Source organism: Caloenas nicobarica, chromosome 1 (genome assembly GCF_036013445.1).
Source record: "Caloenas nicobarica isolate bCalNic1 chromosome 1, bCalNic1.hap1, whole genome shotgun sequence".
Lineage (NCBI taxonomy): Eukaryota > Metazoa > Chordata > Aves > Columbiformes > Columbidae > Caloenas > Caloenas nicobarica.
This window is the reverse complement of record NC_088245.1, coordinates 15,542,753-15,567,784: the sequence shown is the minus strand read 5'-3', so window position 1 is coordinate 15,567,784 and position 25,032 is coordinate 15,542,753. Positions and strand designations below refer to the sequence as shown.

At 40.6% G+C, this 25,032-nt stretch overlaps 1 protein-coding gene across 2 annotated transcripts in view; it reads right to left on the bottom strand.

Moving 5' to 3' along the window:
* Positions 1 to 9,006: 9,006 nt before the first annotated feature.
* The window catches only part of PIK3CG (phosphatidylinositol-4,5-bisphosphate 3-kinase catalytic subunit gamma), a 33,913-nt gene continuing 17,887 nt past the window's right edge, over positions 9,007 to 25,032 (bottom strand). For both annotated transcript variants that reach the window (XM_065655881.1, XM_065655890.1), the window contains exons 6-11: positions 24,215 to 24,361; positions 22,819 to 22,909; positions 18,968 to 19,098; positions 18,242 to 18,353; positions 16,066 to 16,223; positions 9,007 to 11,014 (exon numbers count right to left, since the gene is read on the bottom strand). In XM_065655881.1, coding sequence (XP_065511953.1) covers positions 10,733 to 11,014; positions 16,066 to 16,223; positions 18,242 to 18,353; positions 18,968 to 19,098; positions 22,819 to 22,909; positions 24,215 to 24,361 — 921 coding nt within the window. In that variant the 3' untranslated portion in view covers positions 9,007 to 10,732. The remainder of the gene's footprint in view (positions 11,015 to 16,065; positions 16,224 to 18,241; positions 18,354 to 18,967; positions 19,099 to 22,818; positions 22,910 to 24,214; positions 24,362 to 25,032) is intronic.

Here is a 25,032-nt window from a genome sequence, read left to right as displayed (position 1 = left end):
TTGCTTATTTTCAGTAGTTCAGTAAACTGAGGGAAGGTCTTGACAACCATCATTTGCTTTCATTAGTAGCTGATTGACTATTTTTGTATCTTTCTCAGCTTTCTGTCCATTGGGCCAGGAATAATATGGAGAATATGGAGATTGGGTAGTGTATGTCTGAAACGTCCGTCCTGTACAGATCTGCTAAATCCCTCAGATGTTTGTTGCTGACTCTTACTTGAATAAATTCACTGCAGAACTGTTATCTAGCAAGCGCTGCCACATGGTGACTCATGGGCATGAACATTCTCCAAGTCATAAACTGTCTCTAGTTCTCTTATCTGACAGGAAGGTATTTGCTTGTATCTTCCAAAGGAGCCCTTTTTCCATGAATAATACAGCGTTAAGAAAAGAGCAAGATTCCTGTGTGATCTGCTCTGGTGAACCTGCTTTAGCAGGTGGGTTGGACTGGATGATCTCCAGAGGTCCCTTCCAACCCCAACCATTCTGTGGTTCAAAGATACAAACCAGTTGTTGGAGCATAGGCACTCAAGAGTAAGCTAATGCACACTCCTGCTTTTACAGGAATAGTTCTGTTGTTTTCCTCACAGACTTCTTGGCCAGAATTAAGGAAAAGCAGCTTTTATTTGGGAAAAACAGTGAACAAATGAAGTGACAGCAAGGAACTTTCAGCCCAGCTCTCAGCTTTCAGGGTCTTGCTGTCATTTGGACTGAAAGCAGACTCCAGCAAGAACCTGTCCTGTTGCATCTCCGCTGCCAGTTGTCCCTTCTTTACAGTCCTTTTTAATCAAGGAAACCACTCAGCACAGTTCTATTGCTGGACTAGATCCTGCTGCAAAATTTTGAAACTAGTGGCAGATAGCACCTTCCTTTTATTTCTTGCACTTACTCATACTCAGTTCAACAAATCACTGTGTGTTAATGTTAGGTGTTGGTAAAAGTGCCAGAAAAGCATTTTGCAGGTTGTTTTATCAATCAGGCAGCCAGAGTTCAAGTGACGCCAATACAGCCCATGTGCAGGGGCTGGATTCCTCCACTGGGCTTGGTACTAACATTAGGCTTCCTACACAGACCTATTCTTCACCAGACGGTTGCTTTGTCTTGGTATAAGGCTTTGTAAACCATAGATTTTAGGAAAAAGTACTCAGCAAATTAACGAGAAATATCTTGCTGCCAGCGATTTGTAGAGACTGAATGGGATACATAAACGTGAAAATGTATTGAAGATGGAAGTTTCTTGCATTGTACACCTCTCCCCTCACAGTCCGGGAGCCTCGTAGGGCTCTGTCACAGCCTGATTTGCTGTATTGTTGCAAGTTAACCAGATTTCCTAAATTATCCCGAAGGACTGATTGTCCTAAAAGATTCATTGTCTCATTAGTTGCATTTTATCTTCATTTCTAGTAGGCACTGAGCAGTTTGGGGGAATTATCTGTCTGAGTTTCTCCAAACTTTGGGGTGTTTTTCAGCCACCTTTAATGGTATTTTTTCTTCTGGACTTCTATATGTTTTCATGCCATACTTTTACGTCTTTTAAATCATGCCCTTTGTGGATTTGTGAAATTTCTACAAATATTTCCTTTCCCTGTTTGAATGGAAATGTTGCTGTATGGATGTCTGTGCTCTTGTCAGCACTCACGGAGCTTCTCCCTGTAACGGTGCTGTTCTCACTGATGCCAGTGACTTATCTACTTCTAGTGTTGATTAAATTATGCTTCAGGGGTTGTGGTATCCTTTAAGTTTTTGGGAGGTCTCGCTGTGAACTACGTGATATCTGCTGTACTTAAATCCTGGCAGGTTGTTCCCATCTGTAGTGTGGTTTCCACGTCTTTTTGACAAACTAGTGCTTTTAATTTCATTTTGATGCTGTTGCAAATTAGCATATTGTGATTATGATACTCTTCCATGTATCTTTCTTGTTGGCCTGACTTCCATTTGTCTTTCTTACTGGCCTAACTCTTGTGAAGAGGGTACTCTAAAGGGCGCTCTCTGATGTGTTGCTTTAGGATGAGCACTGAAGGTAGTTAGCTTGCTTCTCAGCAGGTCCAGTGGCTGATGCCATTAGGTGGATTTGAGCGCAGTTTTGGACAGGCTGCACGTGTGATACCAGCTGGGATAACTAGGCTGTGGTGGTCCCACATCGTTGGGTGTTTTGAGCCTTGGTCAGCCTGGAGAAGGGCTGCATGTCTGTTACTACTGCACTAACTGCATTAAGATTTCTTCATTTTTCCAATCAAATGTGTATTCACTATGAAGTTCCTTTTTCACCTTGAGCCTGATAAGCATAGTCAGGAGGGTGAATGCAGGGCCTGACACCTGGGGAAAGCTTGCTCTTCCACTGATTTGCACCTTGAAGTGTATATGCACAGCTTTTCCGAGTTCTTTTGCTGTTAGATTCCTTTGCTGAAGGGATTCACAGTCAGGAGAATTTTTAGCAAGTTTCTCCCAGTGCAGGTGTCGACAGTGTCCAGTTACTTCTATTTTTTGACACCTGGTTCTTTTGCTAACATGCAGTTGTGTATTTCCTGGCTATAAGATGTGGCCAGTCTAGTCTGGTTTTAGATTTTGAGGTTCAAGCATCAGCAACAAGAGAATAGAAATGAGGAACTGGGGCAAAGATGCTGAGCAGCAGCAGCAGGGAATAATCATCCACATTAAGGCTTTACCTACTTACTTACTTACTTTTTTTTTAAAAAAAGGCAAGTTTATATTTTATAAAATGTATTTATTCTCATTGAATCATGTGGGGGACTACGGCGGGCCCGTGGATTCCCTGACAGAGGGTATGGGAACAGAGATTGGCCTTGAAGACATTAAGCTATACCCATGAGAAAGAAGGGAGTAAAGGAGTATCTGGAGATATTAAGGTGTACTTGTGAGAAAGAAGAGAGTAAAAGAGTAACATTGACGATAGCAAGATTAGCCAACAATATGTTACTATTGCAGCCTGTAACCAATAGCAAAAAGACACATGAACTTGTAAAGACTATAGAAAAAGGCGTTCGTGGCAATAAATGAAGACTGCTGTTTGCACAGAAGAACTTGGTCTATGTCATTTGTCCATCTCAACCGCGACAGGATCGTACTGGTAATACCAGTTCTTATGGACCGCGAGGATACGTTTTGCAGTAAAGACCACCCTGCATAGTTTGGGGTTTTCCTAGCATTTATGTGGGTGGCTGATGTCATAAAAACATTCCTTCACATACAGATCTCTGTAGCTCATGTAAATCTTTATTGAGGCAGCTCATGTAAACCTTTATTGAGAAACATGAGGTAGAACACCGCTTGATTTTTCTTGGTTGTTCATTGTTCTTTTTCCAGATGCACTTCGTAGGCCTGGTACAGAAAAGGAGCATGGGGTCCCGTGGGAAAGAAGTCCAACGGAGAAGGAAGACAAAGCCGGGATAGCACGGTGGTCGGCTTCTTGGAGGGGCGATTGAGCGCTAGAGGAGACACCAGCGGAGCAGCCATGGGGAGGCGTGTGTTTGCGTGCACATCCGCAGCTGGCTTTGCAGAATGACTGTGTGTACACATGGTGACAGCGGAAGAGAAGGGAGTTTAAAAAGTACAGCACTCTACAAATATACTTGAGGAGTTAGGATTTTTTTTTTCATCTCCAGGTTGGGGTGGGGTTCTTGTGTTTCAGCCCCCTTGAAGACAGTTGGTTCCTTTCTTCTGGTGTTAAAACACTGTGAAAACAGTCCTCTCGTTTTTTTTCCAAATCCTAATGCTCTACATTGTTGTCTGTGTTTAGATGGCTTGTGGGAATACCGATCTCTAGAGGACAGGGTAAACTAAACAAGCTTTTATATAAGGATAAATATGGCTTTTTAAGCACACATTAATCTCCGAAGAGCTCATGTTAGTATTTACAGAAGAAAGCAGGGGAAGAATAAGAAAAGGAGAACAGTGGGAATGAGACTTTAGGAAAAAGTCTTCCAAGAGATGCATTCCTCAAATCCCTCAGAGGGATACTTAACTAACTTTGAGTTAACGAACTACAGTTGTGCACAGCAGTTGCGTGAATCTTGTGAAAGGGTCCTTTCAGTCCTGTACCTTATCTGCTGATACCTAAACCCTGCTGGTGGTGCTGGCTGTGCCCCATTCCCTCCTCGGGTGGAGGGCCAGGGCTCTGCCTTTCCCTTTTCAGAAAAGCTGAGTGATGGGGGCAGAACCCTTGGTCTGGCAACAAGCTCTACCTCGCCTCGAAGCCCCAGAGCACAGAGCTCGTCCTGGCATGTAAAGCCCAACTACTTGAACCCTGACTTCTGTGCCCAGTTTTGCCAGGGCTGCTGCTGCTGTCAGTCTTACACAGGCCCTTCAAGTCTCTGGTCTTGTTAGAAACCCTTCCTTCAGTGTGCCATTGCAGTGACAGACTGCCCAGAGATGCTCCTCTGAAAAATGAACACGTTTAGCTAATTGGCGTCTCCCTAGAACACGAGGTCTGTGGAGGCATGAGGAACAGTTACCTGCCTTCGCGTGAGGCATCATCTCGAATCGAATGGTCCCTGCCTAGAGTGTTTCAGTTTCAGACTCGCTTAAAGTTACTGACATCTCTGGGTATTTTTTTGCACAGGCAGGCAGAATGACTGTTTTATAAGGTTTGGAAAATACACCATATTTCTGTGGGAAAGAAGCAGGTTTGTAAAACAGAGATGCTGTCAGGAATTTCATCAAAATGAAGGATAACTTTGGCTGGAGGGAGAGTGTTTCCTGAGGAGACCTGTTTATCGCAGCGAGATTCTTTTGTGCAGAGACATTTGACAGCTGAGCAGAAGAGCTGCCATCCCGCATCACAGCAAGAGTCTGCCCAGGCCGGCGTCCTGTCCCTGACAGGGGCAGCTCCAAGTGCCTCAGAGAATAAGCCATTTCCGTCGTGACGGGAAATAACTTGCCTATGGGATGAGTTTAATGCCAATCCCAGACACTTGCTGGTTGATTTGGGGCAGAGGCACACTCCGCTTCTTTGCATTTTTCTTTAATCTCAGGTAATTTAATGGTAAATATTCTGAGCAAAATTCAGCTCTGGACATATCTTGAATTGGCAGCAGATTTCTCGGGTTATTAAACAGTCAAAGCCCTCACAACCTTTTGCAGGATAATTAGTCTCACTAAAAGAAAATACATTCAAAGGCACAAGAGGATCTGGTACAAAGCCTGAGCTGTAGTTTTAAAACTGTTTTGTACTACGGGCCATTAACATTTCTATTTTCTTTCTCCTTTCAGGCATCTTGCCTGCTTATTCTTCATTGTATTAGATTTTACCTTCTTTTGTTGTTTATCTACTCAATGTTTACCTTTTCAAAAGATGCTGCTATCTACAGATGATTCATTTCCATTTGTTTCTTCATGCACTTAATAAATGGATCGGCGGTAAACCCTGACCATAGACTCTACAGCTTTGCGAGCACGACCAGCACTTGCAGACTGTGACTCCCAGTGCTGAACACCAGAGAGATTGCACCCAAGTGTGGGATGTGCTCGCGCTTACCAGATACGGCACTCCTGCCGCACACAGGGCTCTTTGTTAGCTAAATTTAACTGGCGTGTGCTTCTGGCACTGTGCTGCTGCGGTTTCCAAAGTGACAGCCTTTTCTTCTGCGTCCCCAGGAGATCACCTGAGCAATGGTACCCCCTTTTCTGAGCGCTGCCGCCTCGTCCTCCCCAGCCTGCCGCGGCTCTCGCTGTTTCAAGTGCTGCCGTGCACCCTCAGAAACGATGAACCTACGTTCCCAGGGGTAGGAAGGAAAGAATTCTTCCTCGCAAGCGCCCACTTGCTCAGTATCAGCAGGCAGGACCCCAGCCACTCTCTTGCTGGGTGAAAGAGACCCACAGGTGCTCAAAAAGCCAGGAAAAGCCACGTCCTTCTGTCCATCTTCCTGTATCATGCTAGAGCCATCACCAATGCCTCCTTCACTAATGACCTAACGATGTATGAACCTCACATGGTTATAAGCACGTCTTTGTATCTCTTGATTAGTCCTTATTATTAGTGGTGCAACTGCAGACAAACTGCTTTCTCTTCTACAACATGATTTGTATTTTCAGCAAATGTGCCATGAAATTTAAAAATATATTTCTACTTTTTCTGGGCAATTCTGCCTCCAAAATGTGGAGTGAGGCGAGCGTGGCAGGAACTTCTTCCTGCAGACTTCTGTCCAGAGACCCTGTGATTTCTGTAGTGCTCTTCGCAACATATGTTGTATAAGTTGCAATTAGAAGATTCATGAAAACACATCAGTGTTTTTCAGATACCTAAGTATTACTGGCATACTCAAAGGGCCCACTGGACCCTGCAGACAGTTTGGTATTCCAGATTTTAATTTCTTAATTATTATTTCTTATTTTCAAGACTACTTTACACAAACTGAGTTGGAAAGTCACCAGCACAGAATTTGTAGCCTGCATAATCCTTGAGACTACTCATGTGGATTTCTGGAACACTGCCAGTAGACAGTAAAAAAAGTTCATAGTGAAAAATACCATAAAAGAGTTGTAATTTCCATTGACATTCTTCTCGAGTCAGCTTCTCATATCTGTATTTATTATTGGTCACATTTTAGAAAAAATTCTGCTAAATATGTGTTAAATAAGGTAAAATATTCTGCTAATGATAGATTAAATACCTCTAGCAAGTGCAACTGGTGTATTCAACCGAGATCTAAATATAACCATGCTGTACACCTCAGCTCCCTTTCAACTTTTCTTCCCATCCTGGAATGTAATTAGGCTGGAACCTTGGGGACACACTCATCACTAACCAACATCCTTATGATCTTGCTGGAGCCAAAGTATATGTCAAATCAAAACCAAGTCTGAGGCACCGACTCTAAGAATAGATTCAAATTTCCACTGTTAATTGCAGTAATAATGTGAATTTAGACTACCAAGAAAATATAATACAACTTAGAGAAAAAGTAGCGCTTAGAAATAATTTTCAGAAGGAATCTTAGAATGCTAATAGGAGACAAGCATGATGATTGAGACATACTCAGAAAATGCAGTAATTTTCTCCTCTGCATGCTGCATTGGAGCCTGCGAAAAACAGTTAGTGACTAATTTGCATGTCCGGTTTTATAGCCCTTACAAACCTTTCAGCTCCCCTGAGGGGCTAGTGTGTTTATGCCCTGGAAGACATGAGGCCCAACCTCAGGAAACGGTGGTTCAGCTCCTTGCTCCGGCCGTGGCAGCTGTGCCAAAGCTCCAGCTCTCAGGGCTTTGGGTACGTGGCCGCGGCCACAGAAAGTGACAGCCGTGTCCTGCACGGGGACGGGCAGAGCGGTGCTGGGGCCACCTCCCCACCTGAAAGGCCATTCCACTGCAGCCGGGCTGCCCCAAACCACCCTCAAACCACATCCCCGTGGCGTTTTCCCTCGCCAGAAAACAAAGTCAGTTGTGGGTGGAGGCTTCCAGAGGCACCCAAATCCAACAGATAATCGGTCCTATGAATGCACAGCTATGTATCAATAAAACGGCAGCGAGCTGCCAAACAGCTTGTTCTGTGGGTTAAAAGGAGATCTGCTTTTGACGGGCACAAGTGGGGCTGGCGAACGCCCAACACCTGACGCAGAGGGGGCGTTCAGCGCTGGCGCAGGCAGCGTGGCACTGCCCGGCCTGCCCCACGCCGGTGTCACGGGCACGGAAAGCAATTCAAAGTCTGCTAATGAGCTCAGCACAGAGGTGCATTCGCTGGCTAGAAGAAACATCGCATACAATTCAGTCTGGCACACTGTGAACTGCTGATGAAGGTGATGCGCAGGACCAAAGAGCTTTCCTGTGGGTGCAGATCTCGGCAGAGCTTCTCCTGCGGAGGGAGGCTGCTGCAGGAAGGCAGCTTCCCTGGAAGAAGAATCACAGAATCATTTCGGTTGGAAGAGACCCTCAGGATCATCAAGTCCAACCATCACCTAACTCTAGTACTAACCCACGTCCCTAAGAAGTGCTTCTAAATGCCTTTTAAACACCTCCAGGGATGGTGTCTCCACCACTTCCCTGGGCAGCCTGTTCCAATGCCTGACAGCCCTTTCTGTAAAGAAATTTTTCCCAATATCCAATCTAAACCTTCCCTGGCACAACTTGAGTCCATTTCCTCTTGTCCTATCACTTGCTGCTTGGGAGAACAGACCAACCCCCTCCATGCTACAACCTCCTTTCAGGCAGTTGCAGACAGCGATGAGCTCTCCCCTCAGCCTCCTGTTCTCCAGGCTGAACAGCCCCAGGTCCCTCAGCCGCTCCTCATCACACTTGTGCTCCAGGCCCCTCCCCAGCTTCGCCGCCTCCTCTGCCCTCTCTCCAGCACCTCAGTGTCTTTCTTATGATGAGGGGCTCAAAACTGAACTGGCTCAGGGGGCTGGGTACCTGGAGCACAACTGTTCTGCCTGTTAAAGACTGAGGCAAAGAAGGCATTTAATACCTCAGCCTTTCCCTCATCCTGTCACTATGCTTCTTCCCCCATCATTGGGGGTCAGAGATTCTCCTTAGCCCTCCTCTTGTAGCTGACATATTTATAGAAACATTTCTTGTTGCCTTTTACAGCAGTAGCTAGGCTCAGCTCTAGTTGGGCTTTGGCCCTTCTAGTTTTCATCTAATTTTTTTTTGCCAACGTGATGGGCATTTATTTCCCTGTTCTGGAGTTACATTTAACAGTAGTTCTACTTATTTTTTAAAACTAGGGACTTACTAAATCCTCAGATTTTTCTTTATAGAACAAGCAAGGAATGAATAAAGTGCTCTTACAAAGTGGTAATACTCTATTCACATTTTACAATTATAATAATTGCAATTCTAATACTATAGACTATTTAAACTTAAGGTATCTGACATCGTGCAGAGTTATTAATATGGAACTAAAACAATTCCTCTGAGTGTGACTGTGATTATGATTTCTTCTGAGATTACACAGTCTTTAAGTAACTGGGTAAAAAACATTTATGTGTATTTTGGGCAAAAGTGCGTATTCATGAATGATAATCAAGTGAATAGAACATGTTCATTTATTTCCGATCTACAAAACACAATTCTAAAAATATCATTTTACAGGCAATATTCATCATTTAGTTTATATTTCAGTATGGTCTTAAGCCTATCTTGTTCAGAATAATAATGTAACAGAACAACAAAATATTCAACACTTTAACTTTTTAGATTTCTCTAACTAGAGTCTACCATATACGGTAAAAATATCGTTGTGCACAGTAACCAATTAAACATCTACATTTCAAGAACAGATTGGCTATGTCTCATACCTGAGACACCAATTACAGTACAATTATTAAAAATCCTTCAAGAATACACTCAGTAGTAACAGTAGTAACAGTTGTTAAAATCTTAACAGTTCTGTGAAATGATCGAAGCAAATGATAACAGAATTTAAAAATTCAGTTAGTCATTTATATGTAATATAAAACCTATGTAAAACTACAATGAAAGAAGGAATTACATGGGCACAAGTGCAAAAAAGCAATATTGTAAGCCATCTTCTCTCTTTGGTAAAAATCAATTAGCAGGAAGTATACCATAATAATTCAAGTCAAAGACTAATAATCCATGCTATATATTTTTTCCTTTCCTACCATAGGCAAACTTGATGATTTGCTGGCATCCTACAGTAGAGAACTTAAAATTCTACTTAACACTGCCCATTTTTTCCTCTTTTAAGTTTAAATATTGAAATTAAAGATAAGGATTTTTTTTCTTTCATAAATAGCTTTTCAGTAGTATAGTCTCTTAAAGGAATTTAAAAATAAATAGCAAAATATACACAATTTTAAAAATTACATTTAATTCCTTCTAGGTATATCCTGAAAATATATTACCAAAGAATAAATAACTTTGGGTTTCTTGAGTATTTGGTAAAATGTCAATTACTCTCTTACATAAGAAGTCTTCTCCAAGGAGTAAGGAAGTACCATTGCTTTTTCTACAAAGCTTTTACTACACAGGTGGAATTATAGTAACTTTACAGTAGGAATATAATCTGTAATATAATATGGATGTTCTCCATTAAAAAATACAGTAAAAAACCTTTCAAAATTAATCCTTCAGAATCTCAGGTTCAAACCTGAGGAACTTCCAGGTAACTCTGAAGTTCTCCTGGTGGGACAGTCAAGCTGCGTTGTGTACGTCAGGCTACACTAACAGTAAGGTAATTTTCTCTAGCGGTGGAGTCAAAGCTGTTTTTCACGAACAACATATTAAAAATCCAAAACGGACAACGTGTTAAGGAAGGGACGAAAGATGTGGGTGAAGAACACTTGAGTGTAAGGCACCCTGAGAAAGAAGTGAATTGCCTACAGACATTTCAATATAACCACAGATTTTTAAATAGATTCTTCTGCTTTTGAAGGGCTTGACCCTCATGAACAATTAAGGTAATGTCATAGGCGATTTCTATTTGGATTTGCAGGTTATCATCTTACTCAAGCTCCTCCTTCGTATTTATCTGAAATTACTACTAAAGAAAACAGGAAAAATGCAGGCCACATCAGCAAAGCAACTAGTTAAAAGAATGCAGAAACATAAAGTGTCATTAGACATTAAAAAAAAAAAATCTTAACTGCAGGAAGATCTTCTGGAGGGGCAGAGCAAAAGTCCTTCGCCTTTTTAGAAGATCCATTTAAGCTGCCAGCAAAGTAAAGGCAATTTTGACTGCTCATTTATTCGGAATGCATAAATAACATGTAGATTCACTAACCTCCTATTTACACCCACAGTTAATTCACATAAAATGTTAAGCAGAATGCTTTTCTACTCCTTGTTTGATTCCAAGCACAAGATGTAAAAACCAGTTAAATTGCACAGTCCAGCCCTTATCTCTGCAAACCTCTATCTGATCAAGAAAATGCTTTTTGGCATCATCTTCACTTTTCCCAACTGTCAGTGCATCCCGGATATATTCAATATCCTCTTTGCTGGTTAACTGGGGCATTCCAGTCATTAGCATCATGGAGAACAGGATGATCAGCAGGTTTGTGTGATGTCGAAGAGCTAAATAAGCCTTCACGCATACATCCTACAAGAGAGAAGAATTTTCTGTTAATTGAGGTGAGCTGAGAGGGATGGGGTAGCATTTTTACAGGACTCTCAGTCACTAACACTATTCAATGACTCGAGGACGTCAGAGAGAGAAGACCCGACAGAGCCCTTCACCTGCGCAGGAATGTGAAGTGAACTTCTGCCTCCGTCACTCGCTATTACTTCATTCATTCCCACACCCTGGGGCAACAGGCACTGTTGCACAAACTAAAGGCTCTTTTTAACAATACTATATCAATTACTAAAGCAATTACTAAACCTTAGCTTCACCAAAATTTCCAATTTCCCTGTCGTATGATGTCTTTCTGCGGCTGATAAGAGAGATGGCAACAATTCACTGTCTTCTTTTCCAGTTGGTACATTCCCTTTTAAAGACCATGGGCTGGCAAGTGATACTGAATAAAGCAGCACCTCCAGGGGACTGCTCTTCGTTTTATAGATACCCATATCTATCTGTCTACCTATCTATGGATCCATCTATGGATCTGTCTATCTATCTATCTATCTACTTTGCAGAGGTGATGGCTTATTTAATGGAGAAGATTTTTCAGGCTTGGTGTTCTGAGAAATTTTTCCAGCTGACAGCTCTAGTTTCCAGGCACATTGCCTGGCTGTAGGACTTCCATGCTTATATACTGTCATATTAGATTCCATAGATTTTTTTTAATAGCCTTTTCACTTCCATATAGAAGTAATTTGTGCTTAAAAACATAACCTTTAGAAGAAGAAAATTTAGGCAGCTTGGAAAAACACGCAATGCTTTTGAAAAGAATATTTAATGTTAAGTGACTAATACATAAACTGAAATGATTATTTCTTATATTGAATTTATTACTCATTTACTTTTGGAAATAACATCTTGAGGAAGACAATGCAACAAAGAAATCATATATTAGAAAGTGAAATTGGGCCTGCAATGCAGTAAGGTAAAAAGATGAATAATATTTCCAAGACGGTTGTTGCTATTAAAACCAAAGCTGAAGCAATGCTAATTAACTTTTCCACTAATGTATACGGATTTTTTAAAGAATTCTTAATAAACCCAAGTATTTTATAAGTTCCACCAATCTCATCAGCCCTCTAGAACATCATTTATTTTTGACAAGGTGTATGCTTTTTTCTTCCTTAGAAACAGCTAGAATTGCATGAATAATCTTAACATCTATCACTGTTCACATCAGCAACACCAGGAGAACCAACCAGACGGGTCAGAAGATGCTAAGGAAGCAAGATGATATGTTGAAGATGTCTGTAGGGTTTCTTCTTCCCTATTGCCTGGGCCCTTCAATCGTTTGCTCTGCTTCCAAATAAATTCTGTCCTGAAATAAGATCATACTTACAACTCTAACGTTAGTTTAGCTCTAGAGAAGCAAAAGATAAGTTGCAATGGTCAAAGCACAATTTACAGCAGAAAATACCATCATCTTATCATGGGGATTAGTTTCTCTCCATGGCAAAAGTGGGAAAAAAAAAAAGTAAAAAAAAAATTCTAGTTATGTATTATCAACTTCAAACACGGAAATCGTGTCACAAGAGTGAGTGTGTGTTTTGTTCCGCTTGAAAGAGATGAAAGCTCTTTATAGTTATATCAAAGGCGGCTTTACATTTCTCTATGGATGATGCATCTCACTACTGCCGGTATCTGAGACAGAAAAACAATTATGCAGTCAAGAACCTGGCATCACTGCATCTCAAAGACAGTCCTTCCAGAATTCAGAAGATTTAAAAAAATCTGTATCTGCCTGTTACAGTTATTTATTCAGACAGAAACTGAGTGGAGTTTTTAATTAACATCTCCCAAGAAAACTAATTTTTACACTCCAGAGAGAGGCAGCGAGAACCAAAAATAACACACACGTATGTGTCAAGGATACGTAGATGTTTGCCATGGGATCGAGAAGAAAGCTGCTAACTGATCTAAAGCCATAGGCAAAAAGAGGGGAGCTGAGGAGAAACCAAAATCCTGGTGCCCAACAGACAGAATAAAGAATAATTATTTTGAGAGCTTGAAACTGTCCTTAGTATCATAAAGGTCAGGCATTTTTATAATATAAAGTGTCCAAGTTTTGTTATACAGGCCATCTCTTCTCTGTACAACGTACTACAAATACACATTTTTCCATGATGAATTGTACACCGTTTTGCTTTCTGTCACCTATATTTGACAATCAGATACACAAGCATTTGTAAACAAATGGTACAGAAGAATTTGATTAGTACCGAAAATACAGATTTCTGTATTATCAAATCAGCAAAGCAATGACAGAATTATTACTTAAGTAAAATAAATACAACGAAATAAACACATGCTAAACTAGCAAAGACAATTTTAGGCAAACTAATACTAGGTAGGTGGACAAAGCTCAAAAGACTACAAAAACCAGATGAGGCTCTCTCAAGGGTTTCTACAAGTAAGAAGGGAAAAAGTTGCGTGTACATAGAAGTAAGAGAGTTACACGGGTTTCAGCCAAAGGCTGGAAAGGAAAAGCCACCACATCTGACACCTGCAGCAAGAGAAATCTGGACAGTACTAAGGCAGCTGAAAAATTCATAGATGGAACAGAAAAATACTTTTCTTATCAGATTAAGTTATGCTTAAATACGTATTTGTGATTAGTACAAATACGTCAAATACTGCTTCCTACTCAGTGTTTCTGTAATGTCATTAATAACCTCTGGCATCTAATTTTCATTACACCATCAGAAGGAATGCAAACAAAAAGGGCAGCAAAATTTAGATTAAGAGCTAGTAGGAACGAGCTCTATTGCTAGTTCCAGAAAAGTTGCCAGGCCACTGACAGCTTTAGAAGTTTACTAATAACGAATTATACTCTGTTGCAGTGAACTTTGGTCAAAATGATTTGCCTAATTAACCTCCTCTGACACCTGCAATATGAGTTACAGCTAACACATCTATCTGTATGGACTGTATCTAACAGGTGACAGAGAAATAAAATTTTAAAAAAAGATTCGTCTCAACTACAAGGTATTTCAATGTAGTTGAAAGTACAAATTAATGAGAGATGCTCTTAAAAATTAATAAAGGATAAATGCTGAGACTTTTCCATTAATATATGAATGAGTCAGCAGGTACACTGAATGAATCCTTCAATATTAGGAAATATGATGAATCCAGCCAGTTGAAAAGTGAAGCTATAATTTTATTTTTTTACTCTAACCATGTAATTAAAACCACCCATATTTTACAGCAAAATATGTGATGCACATCTTGCTCTGTGTTACTATTTTATTTGTATGGAAGTATTTTATTGGTCTTTGAGACAGAAAAGCATTTTAATGTACTACCAGAATAGCAGTTTATAAACGGTACCTACTGCAGCAACTGTACATTAATTTACATTTTTTTGGTCAGTATTATTGTTGCCTGTGTCTAAATCATTCCACTTAAACTGACCAGCTCACACATCACAGTCACAGTTCACAAAGGTAAAGCACATGAATCACCTCTCGGCTGGTTAACGACACTAGTGGAAATGACTCTGGCACTGTCACGGCTCCTAAACCCTCTGCATGGCAGCAGTACTTAGAAACTCATACCAGAGTGACAGAATGTATGTTCAGTCAAACGCAGGACTGTCTGAAGAAGGCACGGCTTACTGAAGAGACCGAAGTCACCTCCTAGTGCTTTTGGTATTTAGGTTGCTGAAGGAAAGGTCAGATATTCTCTAAAACGCTGGATGATCCATATACATGAACACATTGCCTTATTACACCAACAGGTCGCTTGCCTTCCAGTTCTCCACTTAGGCACTTTCACATTTTCAACTATTTTCTGCTTCTAGAACAGAGGTCTTCTATGAAACGACACACCCCGCAGTGGTGTTTCAGCCCCACACGTGCTCATGGCTCACACACCTTTCCCGCACGCAGCACCGCTCAGCGGCAAATCGGAGAGCGTGGGCTCAGCACTGCCCTCCCACAGCAAAACCCACCTGCCCTGAAATCTTCTGAGCTATAAGCCCCCTTCAAAACACCCATGCCGTGACACAGACAGACCTTGTGCAAAACAAAGACTCAAAAATCGCACCTGGTTCTTTAGTTATTTTCAGAAGTCTGGGCTCAAGGGTGACAGTTGCCTTGTTATTTGCTGTACAATCACATGTACGTTCAAAGCAACATATTCGCTATCCAACAATAAGAACCTTAATCGGGTACTCAGGTTGAAAAACCAGACTTAGGACAGAGAGACTAGTTCGTTCACAGGGAATCCTGAACATCTAAGTTAGGCTTTTCCTTTTACTCACACTCTAGAGGAGACTTTTCATATGATAGGAAACCTGCTTTCTAAATCAAGCACTTATTTGCAGTCCCTAAAGATGAGCCAAGGAATAACACCCCAGACGTTCATTAACTTCTGCTCAGCCATTTCATTAAACATGCTAAACAGCATTTTGTGTTGCTCCTAAACAAGCTTGAAAAATCACAACTGCTTCGGAGGGGCTCAATTTCAAATAGAAGCTACAATAGACTACATTTCCCCCTCTTTCAGAGCGTTAAGTCCATCCACTTCACAAGACCAGAACCCGACACAGCTCAGGGTCACTGCAGATTTCCATTCCCATGCAGTAGCCCAAGCCCCAGCCCACGAGGGCAGAATCAGGAGGGAATAAGACCAGCAGAGCCAGTGAAGAAATGCCACGCACCTGCTCGTACTACACACAAGGCTCTGCTTAGTGCTCCCAGTCTCCTCTAACAGCACAAACACTGAAGGCCTCTACAAGGTATTTTCGATCACGACAAGAAACAAAGAAAGTACTGCTTACTCAGTCTGCTGCTAACTGAAGCTTTTCAGTGTGGCTTTGTAGATGTTTGAATTCTAGTTCCCATAATCCTACAGATAATTTTTGCTCTTAGTTGGGCCTAAAATATCCCAGAATTGCATTATGATTCAGTAAATCTAATTAACATAATACCCAAGAGCCTAGATCTTTGAAAACTAAGGCACTGATGTTCATTTCAGAGGGTAAAAAACACTGCTTTGATTTGCAGCTAGATATTCACCCTTACCTGAAATTTATGGAAATGGAGACTCGTCTTCTTTCCGGAAGTCCCCATGACAAACAGGAAATCTGGAGTCAGCACAAAAGGAACTCTTTCCTTATTAATTCCAAGGAAGCTTTTATAATTCCCAAGAATATGGCCAAAATCAATATGGAAAAGGTTACCTTCATAAAGAGAAGTAGTTGTCACAGTTAGGCTCAAATACAATAAACTGCCACAGACACTTGTATTCACAATAATTCCAAGCCCTCTTTTTTAGAGTATATATGATCACTCTTTACTTCAGCAGAAAAGTCTATTTTCTCTCTTCTTTTTTGAAATACACAATTCTGTCCTCTTGGCAAACTTACTTTGTATTTATCTTTTGCAGTTGTTATAAAACTGGCAGAACTGTTGTATTTTCTAAACATTCACTCACGGCTTTTCAAAAATCAACCAAGGAAAGCTTGTGCCTCAGATCTGTAACGATCAGCTCCCAGCACTAAATGGAAAAGGCTTGTGGGTTGTGTTTCAAATAGCTACGGGATTCTGGTGCTATCCAGCTCCTTAGCTAATGTCATTCAACAGAACATGCTGCTTCTTCCTCACAGACCTTCATTACGGATTTCTAAACCACCCTGTACTGTGCAGGAGAAGTCTGCATTGCTACCCTTTGCATAACTTTGAAATTGTAATAGGGTATCAGGTCCTAGGAGAGCAAAGAAAAGCTCCCCTTTTAAGGATCACTACACCTACAGGACTGGAGTGTGCTGCTGTTCTTCAGATTACTTTATTGCTTTCACTAGCAGAGATGACGCAGGGATAAAAGAGTACGGTTACTTAAAAACATAGCTTTGTAATAATGGTACGTGTATATAGAAAGATAAAATCATAGAATCGTAGAATAGTTCGGGTTGGAAGGGACCTTCAAAGGTCATCTACTCCAACCCCCCTGCAATGAGCAGGGACATTTTAACTAGATCGAGTTTCTCAGAGCCAAGATGATACTGAACAGTGATCATTAGGTGGAACATCCTTAGATGTTCCAGCATTTCGGCCAGTTTCTTAGTCGTCCCATCCGACCCCAAACCTGACACCCTCTGCAGACCTCCTGGACTGACAGCCTTTTGGCTGCTGTGGCTCAAGACTCCAAGGCCAACCTGCTCCCACCACAGCAGAGTAACCTTCCTTTCCCTGTTTTTCTTCCTACTGACCTGCCCCTCATTTTCTGCCGATGGGCACTAACTTTGCATTATATGATATATAATGCTGAAACTAAAGCATTTGTCTGTTTTTTCCTCAAGGACTCTGGCAAACTTTTTTACTGTAGTTTTTGATTAGTTCATTTCTGCCTTCAGGGTACTTTGTCTCTCTAGCCTTCAACTGGTAAAACTTTAACTACAATATGATTAATATTGTATTGATAAATATACAGCCTTCTAAATGAGCCCAAAAGTATTTTCTGTCTCTTAGCATTAGGTAAAGACTAATTATGAGGCAAGATGATCGTGCAACTGGAAGCAAATTTCTTAGACCAAATAAAACCTCTCCATATGTAGTGTTTGTTCTGGGCTCCTTTCTGGGGCTTCCATAGACAAGTGAAATTTGGGATGAACCAATGAGCAGCTACAGAAATAATTCCCAAAGTTTGTAATACCAAAAAAATGTGGTTCTTTCAGGAGGATTGTAACCATCCCACAGACTTCAGCAGCAAAACCAACACAATCTGTGTACACTTATTATCTAGGATTTTCTACAAAGGTATATAAAGCAATTATGTTCCTTGGAAGTGAAAATCGTCCAGTAACATCTTAATCCTGACATAGATACGGTTCCACTAACCACTGTCAGAACCACATCCACTGTCTAAACAGGTGAATAGCTGTCTGCTTTTTGAAGTTTTTTGGTTTTTAGATCTAGACCAAAAACAGTTTTATGTTCCTCATGACTTAGTTTGTAACAAACTCATCCTTGGAAAAGGATGACATTATTAGTGATAAATATCTAGAGCCCATATGAAGGCCAAAAGGGCTGACAATACATTTCAACATCACAGGAGGACCTGAACTTCTAAGCAGTGCCGACAGAACTGGATTGTCTCTTCATTCATTGTTAAACGCATTATTTATTGAAACAACAGCTAAATGTAGTGAAGTATAGACAGTCCCCACTTCTTCTATGAAATTCCCCCAAAATAACTCACCTGTTTCTGTAATCATAATGTTGTCATTGTGCCTGTCTCCTATTCCAAGCACAAAGGTTGCCACACAGTATCCAGCACAAGAATAAACAAATCTTTCCACAGCTGCCTGAAACTAAAAATAAATCTTAGAGATGTTACATGCTTCAACGCTAGAAACTAAATTCTGTCATCCTCAAAGTCATATGCCTGTCGACATGTATCTAGCAACAGTTAGGCAAACTGTCTTATAAAATACAACATTGCACAGCAGAGGTTAAGATCACAGCCCTGCATTGAGCTTGCTGTATTGTGCGAGCAGGCTCTATCCCTTAGGACAAATAAAATAACCATAGAGTTTTCCATGCTGAGAAAAAAAACTGCCAGAAAGCTCTAATAGGTCACTGGACCTACCTAAGCAAAGGAGTTGTAAGTATCCAAAATTGTATTTAAATCCTCTAAAACTACACTGCCTTTCACTGTTATTAGATGTCTTTTCAATCTGCTCCTCACATATCACTTCTAAATATCACTGACAAAGGAATAATTTCTAAAGCATCTTGTTTCTTCAGAGCTCAACTGCCAGCTGGATTCCAAAGGCTCTTTCACAGACACCTGTGGCTGAGTACAAGGAAAATGAATGGATTTTTTAAACTCACGTAAGTAACACAGACACAACCGCATGGGCTCTGCACTCCTAAATTGGTAGAGTGCATTTCAAAGTACTACTTAAAAATTCAAAGAACTCACCTTCTCTTCAATCATGCATCTTTCCTTGAGCCACTGGTTTAGTATTTCATCCTTAAATGCACCAGTGTTTCCAACTGTACTCTGCTGAATTTTGGCAATTGTTGTAGCATCTTTCACAATTTCGATCATCCCTACAGAAAACAAGGAAGACATTAATAGTTGTTAAATTTATATCAAAAATATACTAAATTAAGTGTAATACTGTGGAGTTTTTTTAAAACAACTGCAGGATTTCACAAGTTGTTAGCAGAAATTTATTTTACAAGCAACAGTGGTTCTTGTTCATTCCCAGCTGAAATCAGCCAGCACTCGTAACCAGCCTGGCATCCTAAACTCCTCCATGAGAATATAAAACCTTTTAAAAGGGAAAGAATCACACAATGAGTGGGGACCCTCTACATAAGGGTTTTCCCAAGGAAAGGAACTACCTCCTGTCCTCATCCCCCACATAAGCCCAGGTACCATTCACATTCCCATCAGCTTCTCTCCAACTTCACAGATTTGAAGAGCTGAAGAGAAGCTGTAGCATTGCAGCAACCTGGGGACACAAGTGTTGCCAGAGCTGTGGCACAGGAACAGAGCTGTTCCTCCTGCAGTAAATCCAATTTAAGGTTATGTGTGCACATGCACAGGAAGGTTCAGAAATACCAGCACACAGTGAGGTATAGCAGTGCGATTGCTGGTGGAAAGCTCTGGCTGTTGGGGCCCAGAGGTTTGTCCCTAAACTGAACAGAACCTCACAAAGGCAAGTCAGCACATCACAGCAATATGATGCAGAAATACAGACTTGTACTGTTCATACCAACATGGCATGTGACGAAAGGGAAACTAGAGAGAAAAGCAGAAACGGATGATACAACACAATTCCGCACTGTAGCCAAGACTGGCAAATGCAGTCTGCCCATGTACTGGGCATGTCTGCATGGGGAAAGCCAGATTTTAGTTGGACTTATTTGGTAGCTGGGAATATATTTTCTTGCTCTGGTTCAAGTTCAACAGCGTCTTCTAGGTAAAAGCGTGGTTTCAGCTCCAGCTCAAAGATAAATAAGCAAACAAATACATCCCTTTCTCCACTAAGTGATTCAAAACAGTTTCTGATTTGGTTTCAGTTTGACTCTCTCTCTGAAACGGATGAATTTCTATCTGTTCACAGTCCTACTCTTCTTCAATTACTGAATTACGTGCAAACTTTTCAGTAACAGGGTTACAAGACAGTAATTTCTTCCTGCCCCCGCCTTCCACAGACAGCTGAATTCATGGCTGAATAACTCATGGAGGTATTTCTTCTGTCTTGACAGTGGCCTGGATTTGTTTGTAATAAAACTATGATGGAAATAAAACCTCCAAAACCCGCTACCAACACCATTAAATTAAAAAGCTCTGTGTTTTGGTCTGTGATTGTCAAGCTGCTGTTTTCTCCCTGGGCATGAGCTCCAGGTCACATTCCAGCTGTTGAAAAGGCTTCTCCTGCCTGTGCTCGCAAATCTCCCTCTACTGGTCTCAGCTGGCCTGTATTCCATCGGAGGAAGCGCAGCAGCAAACGCACCACGCTGTGGGCTTCTGGGGACCTGCGGTACTAAAGCAGAGGACCCTTGTATTAAGTGCCAGCTTGAACTTCTCAAATTTGGCAGTGATGCAGCATAGTAAGTAGTGATAATTGCCTTGCCAAGCCATGGACATATGGCCATGTCAAAGAGAGAGAGAATAGGGTATGATCTTTTATCAGTGATACGTAGAAGAGAAAGTTCCTCCTACAGAGGTCTACTTGGCAACAGTAGTAGAGAGGTCAGATGTTTCAACATTGCAAACTGCACTGAATGCAGATGTCTTCAACAGACAGAGGAAGCTCTACAGGAGAAGGGATGGCCATCTCAGGTGTAAGACACCTGGCTGCCTCCCTGAGTTCGGTGTAGAATGCAGCGCTGTCCTCGAGTCAACACACAGAAGCTGCCCCAAGTTCTATGGAAATACTAAGATAGGGGGAAGAGGCAGGTTGGAAGAAGACCACATATGAATATTGTGAAAGAACATTTGCATGTGACTACACTTTGGCTTTGTTCCAAACAAGCATAAGCTCTACATCAAGGTGTCCCACGTTGGGTATTACTAATTCAGGCTGCAGGTACTCTCATTGAATTGAACAGGAGTCTTTATGTGATTAACAATGCCCCTACTGTGGTCCTGAAAGGATGCTGAATTCTTATATCTCCCATGTGCGTATAGGAAAATAAACAATTATTTCCTTGAGATAAAAGAATGGGGAGAATTTATGAAAGAATAATTAAGTCTGTAACTTGAATATAAGAATGCTAGGATCACTGGCAGAATTACTCCACCTTCTTCCATTATTTCAATACATTACATTGCCTTAAGATGATTTTAAACAAATTTTTTAAACAAAATTAAATTAAATCCTAAAATTCTCTCTAAAAAATAAGTTTGTTATACCTAAAGGACAGGAAAAAAAAAAAACAAGCTTCTATAAATTTACAGTTAGCACTTTGAGATGTAATGTTCCATTTCCTTCATTATTAGAAATCCCTTAATACAATTTCTTTAATTTTAAAACACTTATATCGGGAGAAAAGAAACTCTCTTGTGTCACTCTACCAAGTATTTTATCACTGAGTTAGGGTTTTTTGCATTGCTGAAATATCTTGAAGCCAAAAGAAAGGATGATAGAAGTTTTATGTGGCAATGTATTTTAGAGAGGAAGTACATTAGAGATATATATTAAAAAGACTTCTTAATTTTACTGGGACTCAGTTCATTATTTGTCAATCCGTAAAGCAAAATATATTGCTGAAAAAGGAAAGAACTAAAAACCTGGAGATCATGGGAGACACGTAGCAATATTTATATTATCATTATTTTATGAATCCATGCAGTTACTATCATATTGCCAGCCAAACCAATGACAGGAATTAACAAACTTGCTAATTTTTACACGCTCAAGCTTCATAAGTAAATGGCAGAGCTGTACTTGCTAATCTGTCTCACCGATGCACTGTTTATAGCGGCCAAAGCACTTTTTCAGCACAATAGCTTCCTTTGGGCATGGCCAATTTTTCTACACTGAGGAGGCTTTTCCTCCAGCCAATCTCAGCAGAATTGACTCTACAGTCAATTCTGTATCAGCTGGATACCAGGGAACTGTGCAATGTGGATGTGCTAGGGCACATAATATATGCAAATCCAACCACGAAGAGTCAATTTAGAGCCATTGGGATGTATAAATTATACATCGGTTTGGCATTTCTGGGTGTAATTGGACTCCTTCAGAGCTGATCAGGTTGCTCTACACACCATCACACAGTTCTCCAGAAGCTTTGTAAGCAACTACTCCATTTCTCCCACCATGAATTCTGAAAAATATATCATCTGTGCTGCAGGAACTAATGCTCCCTGAGAAACATTACCTGAGCATCCTGCTGAGTAATGCTGTTTCTTCTGTGTAGTATAGGGTGCGAAGCTTCAGGACAGGAAAAAAACCCATAAATGTTCTGCTATTTCAACTCTTTTCTCTATTTCATTCTTATTGAAACACGTCTTGTATAAGTCACTCACTTTCACCGCTTTTTCATGCCAAATACTGTTATTAAAGAGAACTTGCAGCAGGAGCCAAACGTTGGACTTGCACAGGAACCACAGTTGGTTCAGCCAGGGCAGCAGCTGAAAGACACCCGCCAGAAGGGCAGGAACCATCGCTAAGAGCAACTGAGGGCTGCACAGAGAAAGTCTAATCAACTGCTATTTATCTCAGGACCATAGTGCGTACCAGAATAGTTCTCCTGTACACAACTTCTGTAACTAAGGTATTTTGAATTCCTAATCACAGTGTGATCACTTACCTATTTTGTTCCCTGTAGAAATACAACCATATGGTAACAAACAGAGGTCCAAGGATTCTGCTTCCCAAATGGATTCCATAATTCGAAGAATCTAGTAAAAATAAACGTATAGGCTAAGCCATTTCAAATTATTTGGACATTATGTTTTACTCACACAAATAACACCACTCAAACTTCTGAGACGGGGCTAAACTTACTTGTCTATTTTACAGATTAAGAGATAAATACAGAAAGCGTGCAGCCACTCAAGATTATCGGTTACGGAACCAGAGTTTATGTTTCCTCATCTGTCCTGTGCCCAGGCAATCTCTTCTGTTTTAAAAAGTATTTTAAGTATTTAGAAAGTATATTAATTAATATTATTAATCAAATCATATGATATGTTTTACTGAAAAACATATTGTATGATTTGTACATTAGTTGAGACTGAATACATTAGCAAGTATGTTCATTTTTTTTCCATAAATATCCCCAAAAGTTTTAACAAAGCACTCTGTCAGAACAAGCACTGAAATATTACTAGATCAACGCTACCTACTGATTTGGTTTTCATTCATAACTTCACCCATTGCATAAATAAATGCTAAAAATGCTTCATCAAAAAAAGTGGTCATCTTGCACTAAGGAAGATTCCTTCTCTAGAACACCAAAATATGAAGTGTGCATGGCACAGAGCAGGAGAAAACAGGGTAACAGTGTGTACTGGCTCTGGCTGGGATGAAGTTAATTTTCTTCAGAGCAGCTCATATGGTGCTGGGGCTGGGGCTGGTGACCGACACAATGCTGGTAACACGCTGATGTTCCAGCTGTCGCTGAACAGTGTTTGCAGAGCATCAAGGCTGCCTCTGTTTCTCACTCTGCCCCACTGTGAATAGATTGGGAGTGCACAAGAGGCTGGGAGGGGACACAACCAGGCAGATGAGCCAAAACAATCGAATAAATATTCCATGCTAAATAATGTCGTGCTCAGCAATAAAACAGAGAGGAAGGGGGTTAGGTAGGTTAACCATCTTCTGTGCAGGAACTGGCTGAGCATTGGTCTACCCATGGGATGTGGCGAGTGTGGACTTTGTGTCACTTGTTTTTCTCCCTTCTTCCACTTCTCCTTTGCTTATTAAACAATTTTTATCTCAGCCCACAAGTTTTTTTGTTTTTACTCTTCCTCTCCTCTTTCCCCATCCCACCGGGGTTAACCAACAACACGCTAACATAAAAAACTGTAGGACAAGAAAAAAGATCCAGTTTTGATGCCAGCATTACCATACACCATTTAAAGAAGATAGCTAGAGACCTCATATTTCATATGGACAGTAAAGATAAGGTATACACACTTCTGAAAAGACAAACCATTTTAAAATATTCATGTTATTAATTTTATACATTTTAGCTATCATACCTGTAAAATAAGCATGTCCTGACGGAGGTCATCTCCATGTTTGAAGATTATGCCTATGGTTTCATTTGATAGAGCTGTTGGATCTGCACATTTAAACTCAAGCCAGAGGGGTTTCTTCTTAGATGCCATTACTTTACATTTTTCTATCTGTGAAATACACATCAATTATTGCTTGCTAGCCAAGGTATTCGAACATCAACACAACTAACCCTTTTACACAGCAGCTACAGAGTATTTTACCAACTTGCAACCAGTTATACCACAAGAAACAGACTGAAAGCAGGCGTAAGGAATGGTATTCAATTGCCACATAAAGCCTCACTGAACCTGCCCAACACTGTCCATGATAAAGGAAAAAACATTCCTTGATCTCTGAAACTGGATTTACCTTGTAAATCTGCTCCAGACAGGAAAAAAAAACGAAGATGAAATGAAAGCTTACCAATACAGTTTATCAAATATTTTTGTTCACATAGTTTGTGGAAAAAAAAAAGGCTGTAACCCATCAGTTTTTAGACGTAGCTACCATGCCTTGTAAATCTATTGCTTTCTCCATCTAGGAAGGTCCTGGTAGGGCTGAATACTTCCCATATGAAGGAAAACTAAAAAATCCAGAAAGACATTTTATTTTGAAATCTACTTTTTGTCAAGCAGTTGGTGATTTTTGTACACAAAAGACTACAGAGAGAAAAATACAATTGAGAAAATAATATTTACGAAGCCACAAATTCTGTATTTCTGAGTAAACCATGTTTGAATTGACTTCTGTACTGACAGTACCTCAGTCATGCCCAACTGGGAGGTGTTTTACTCTCTCA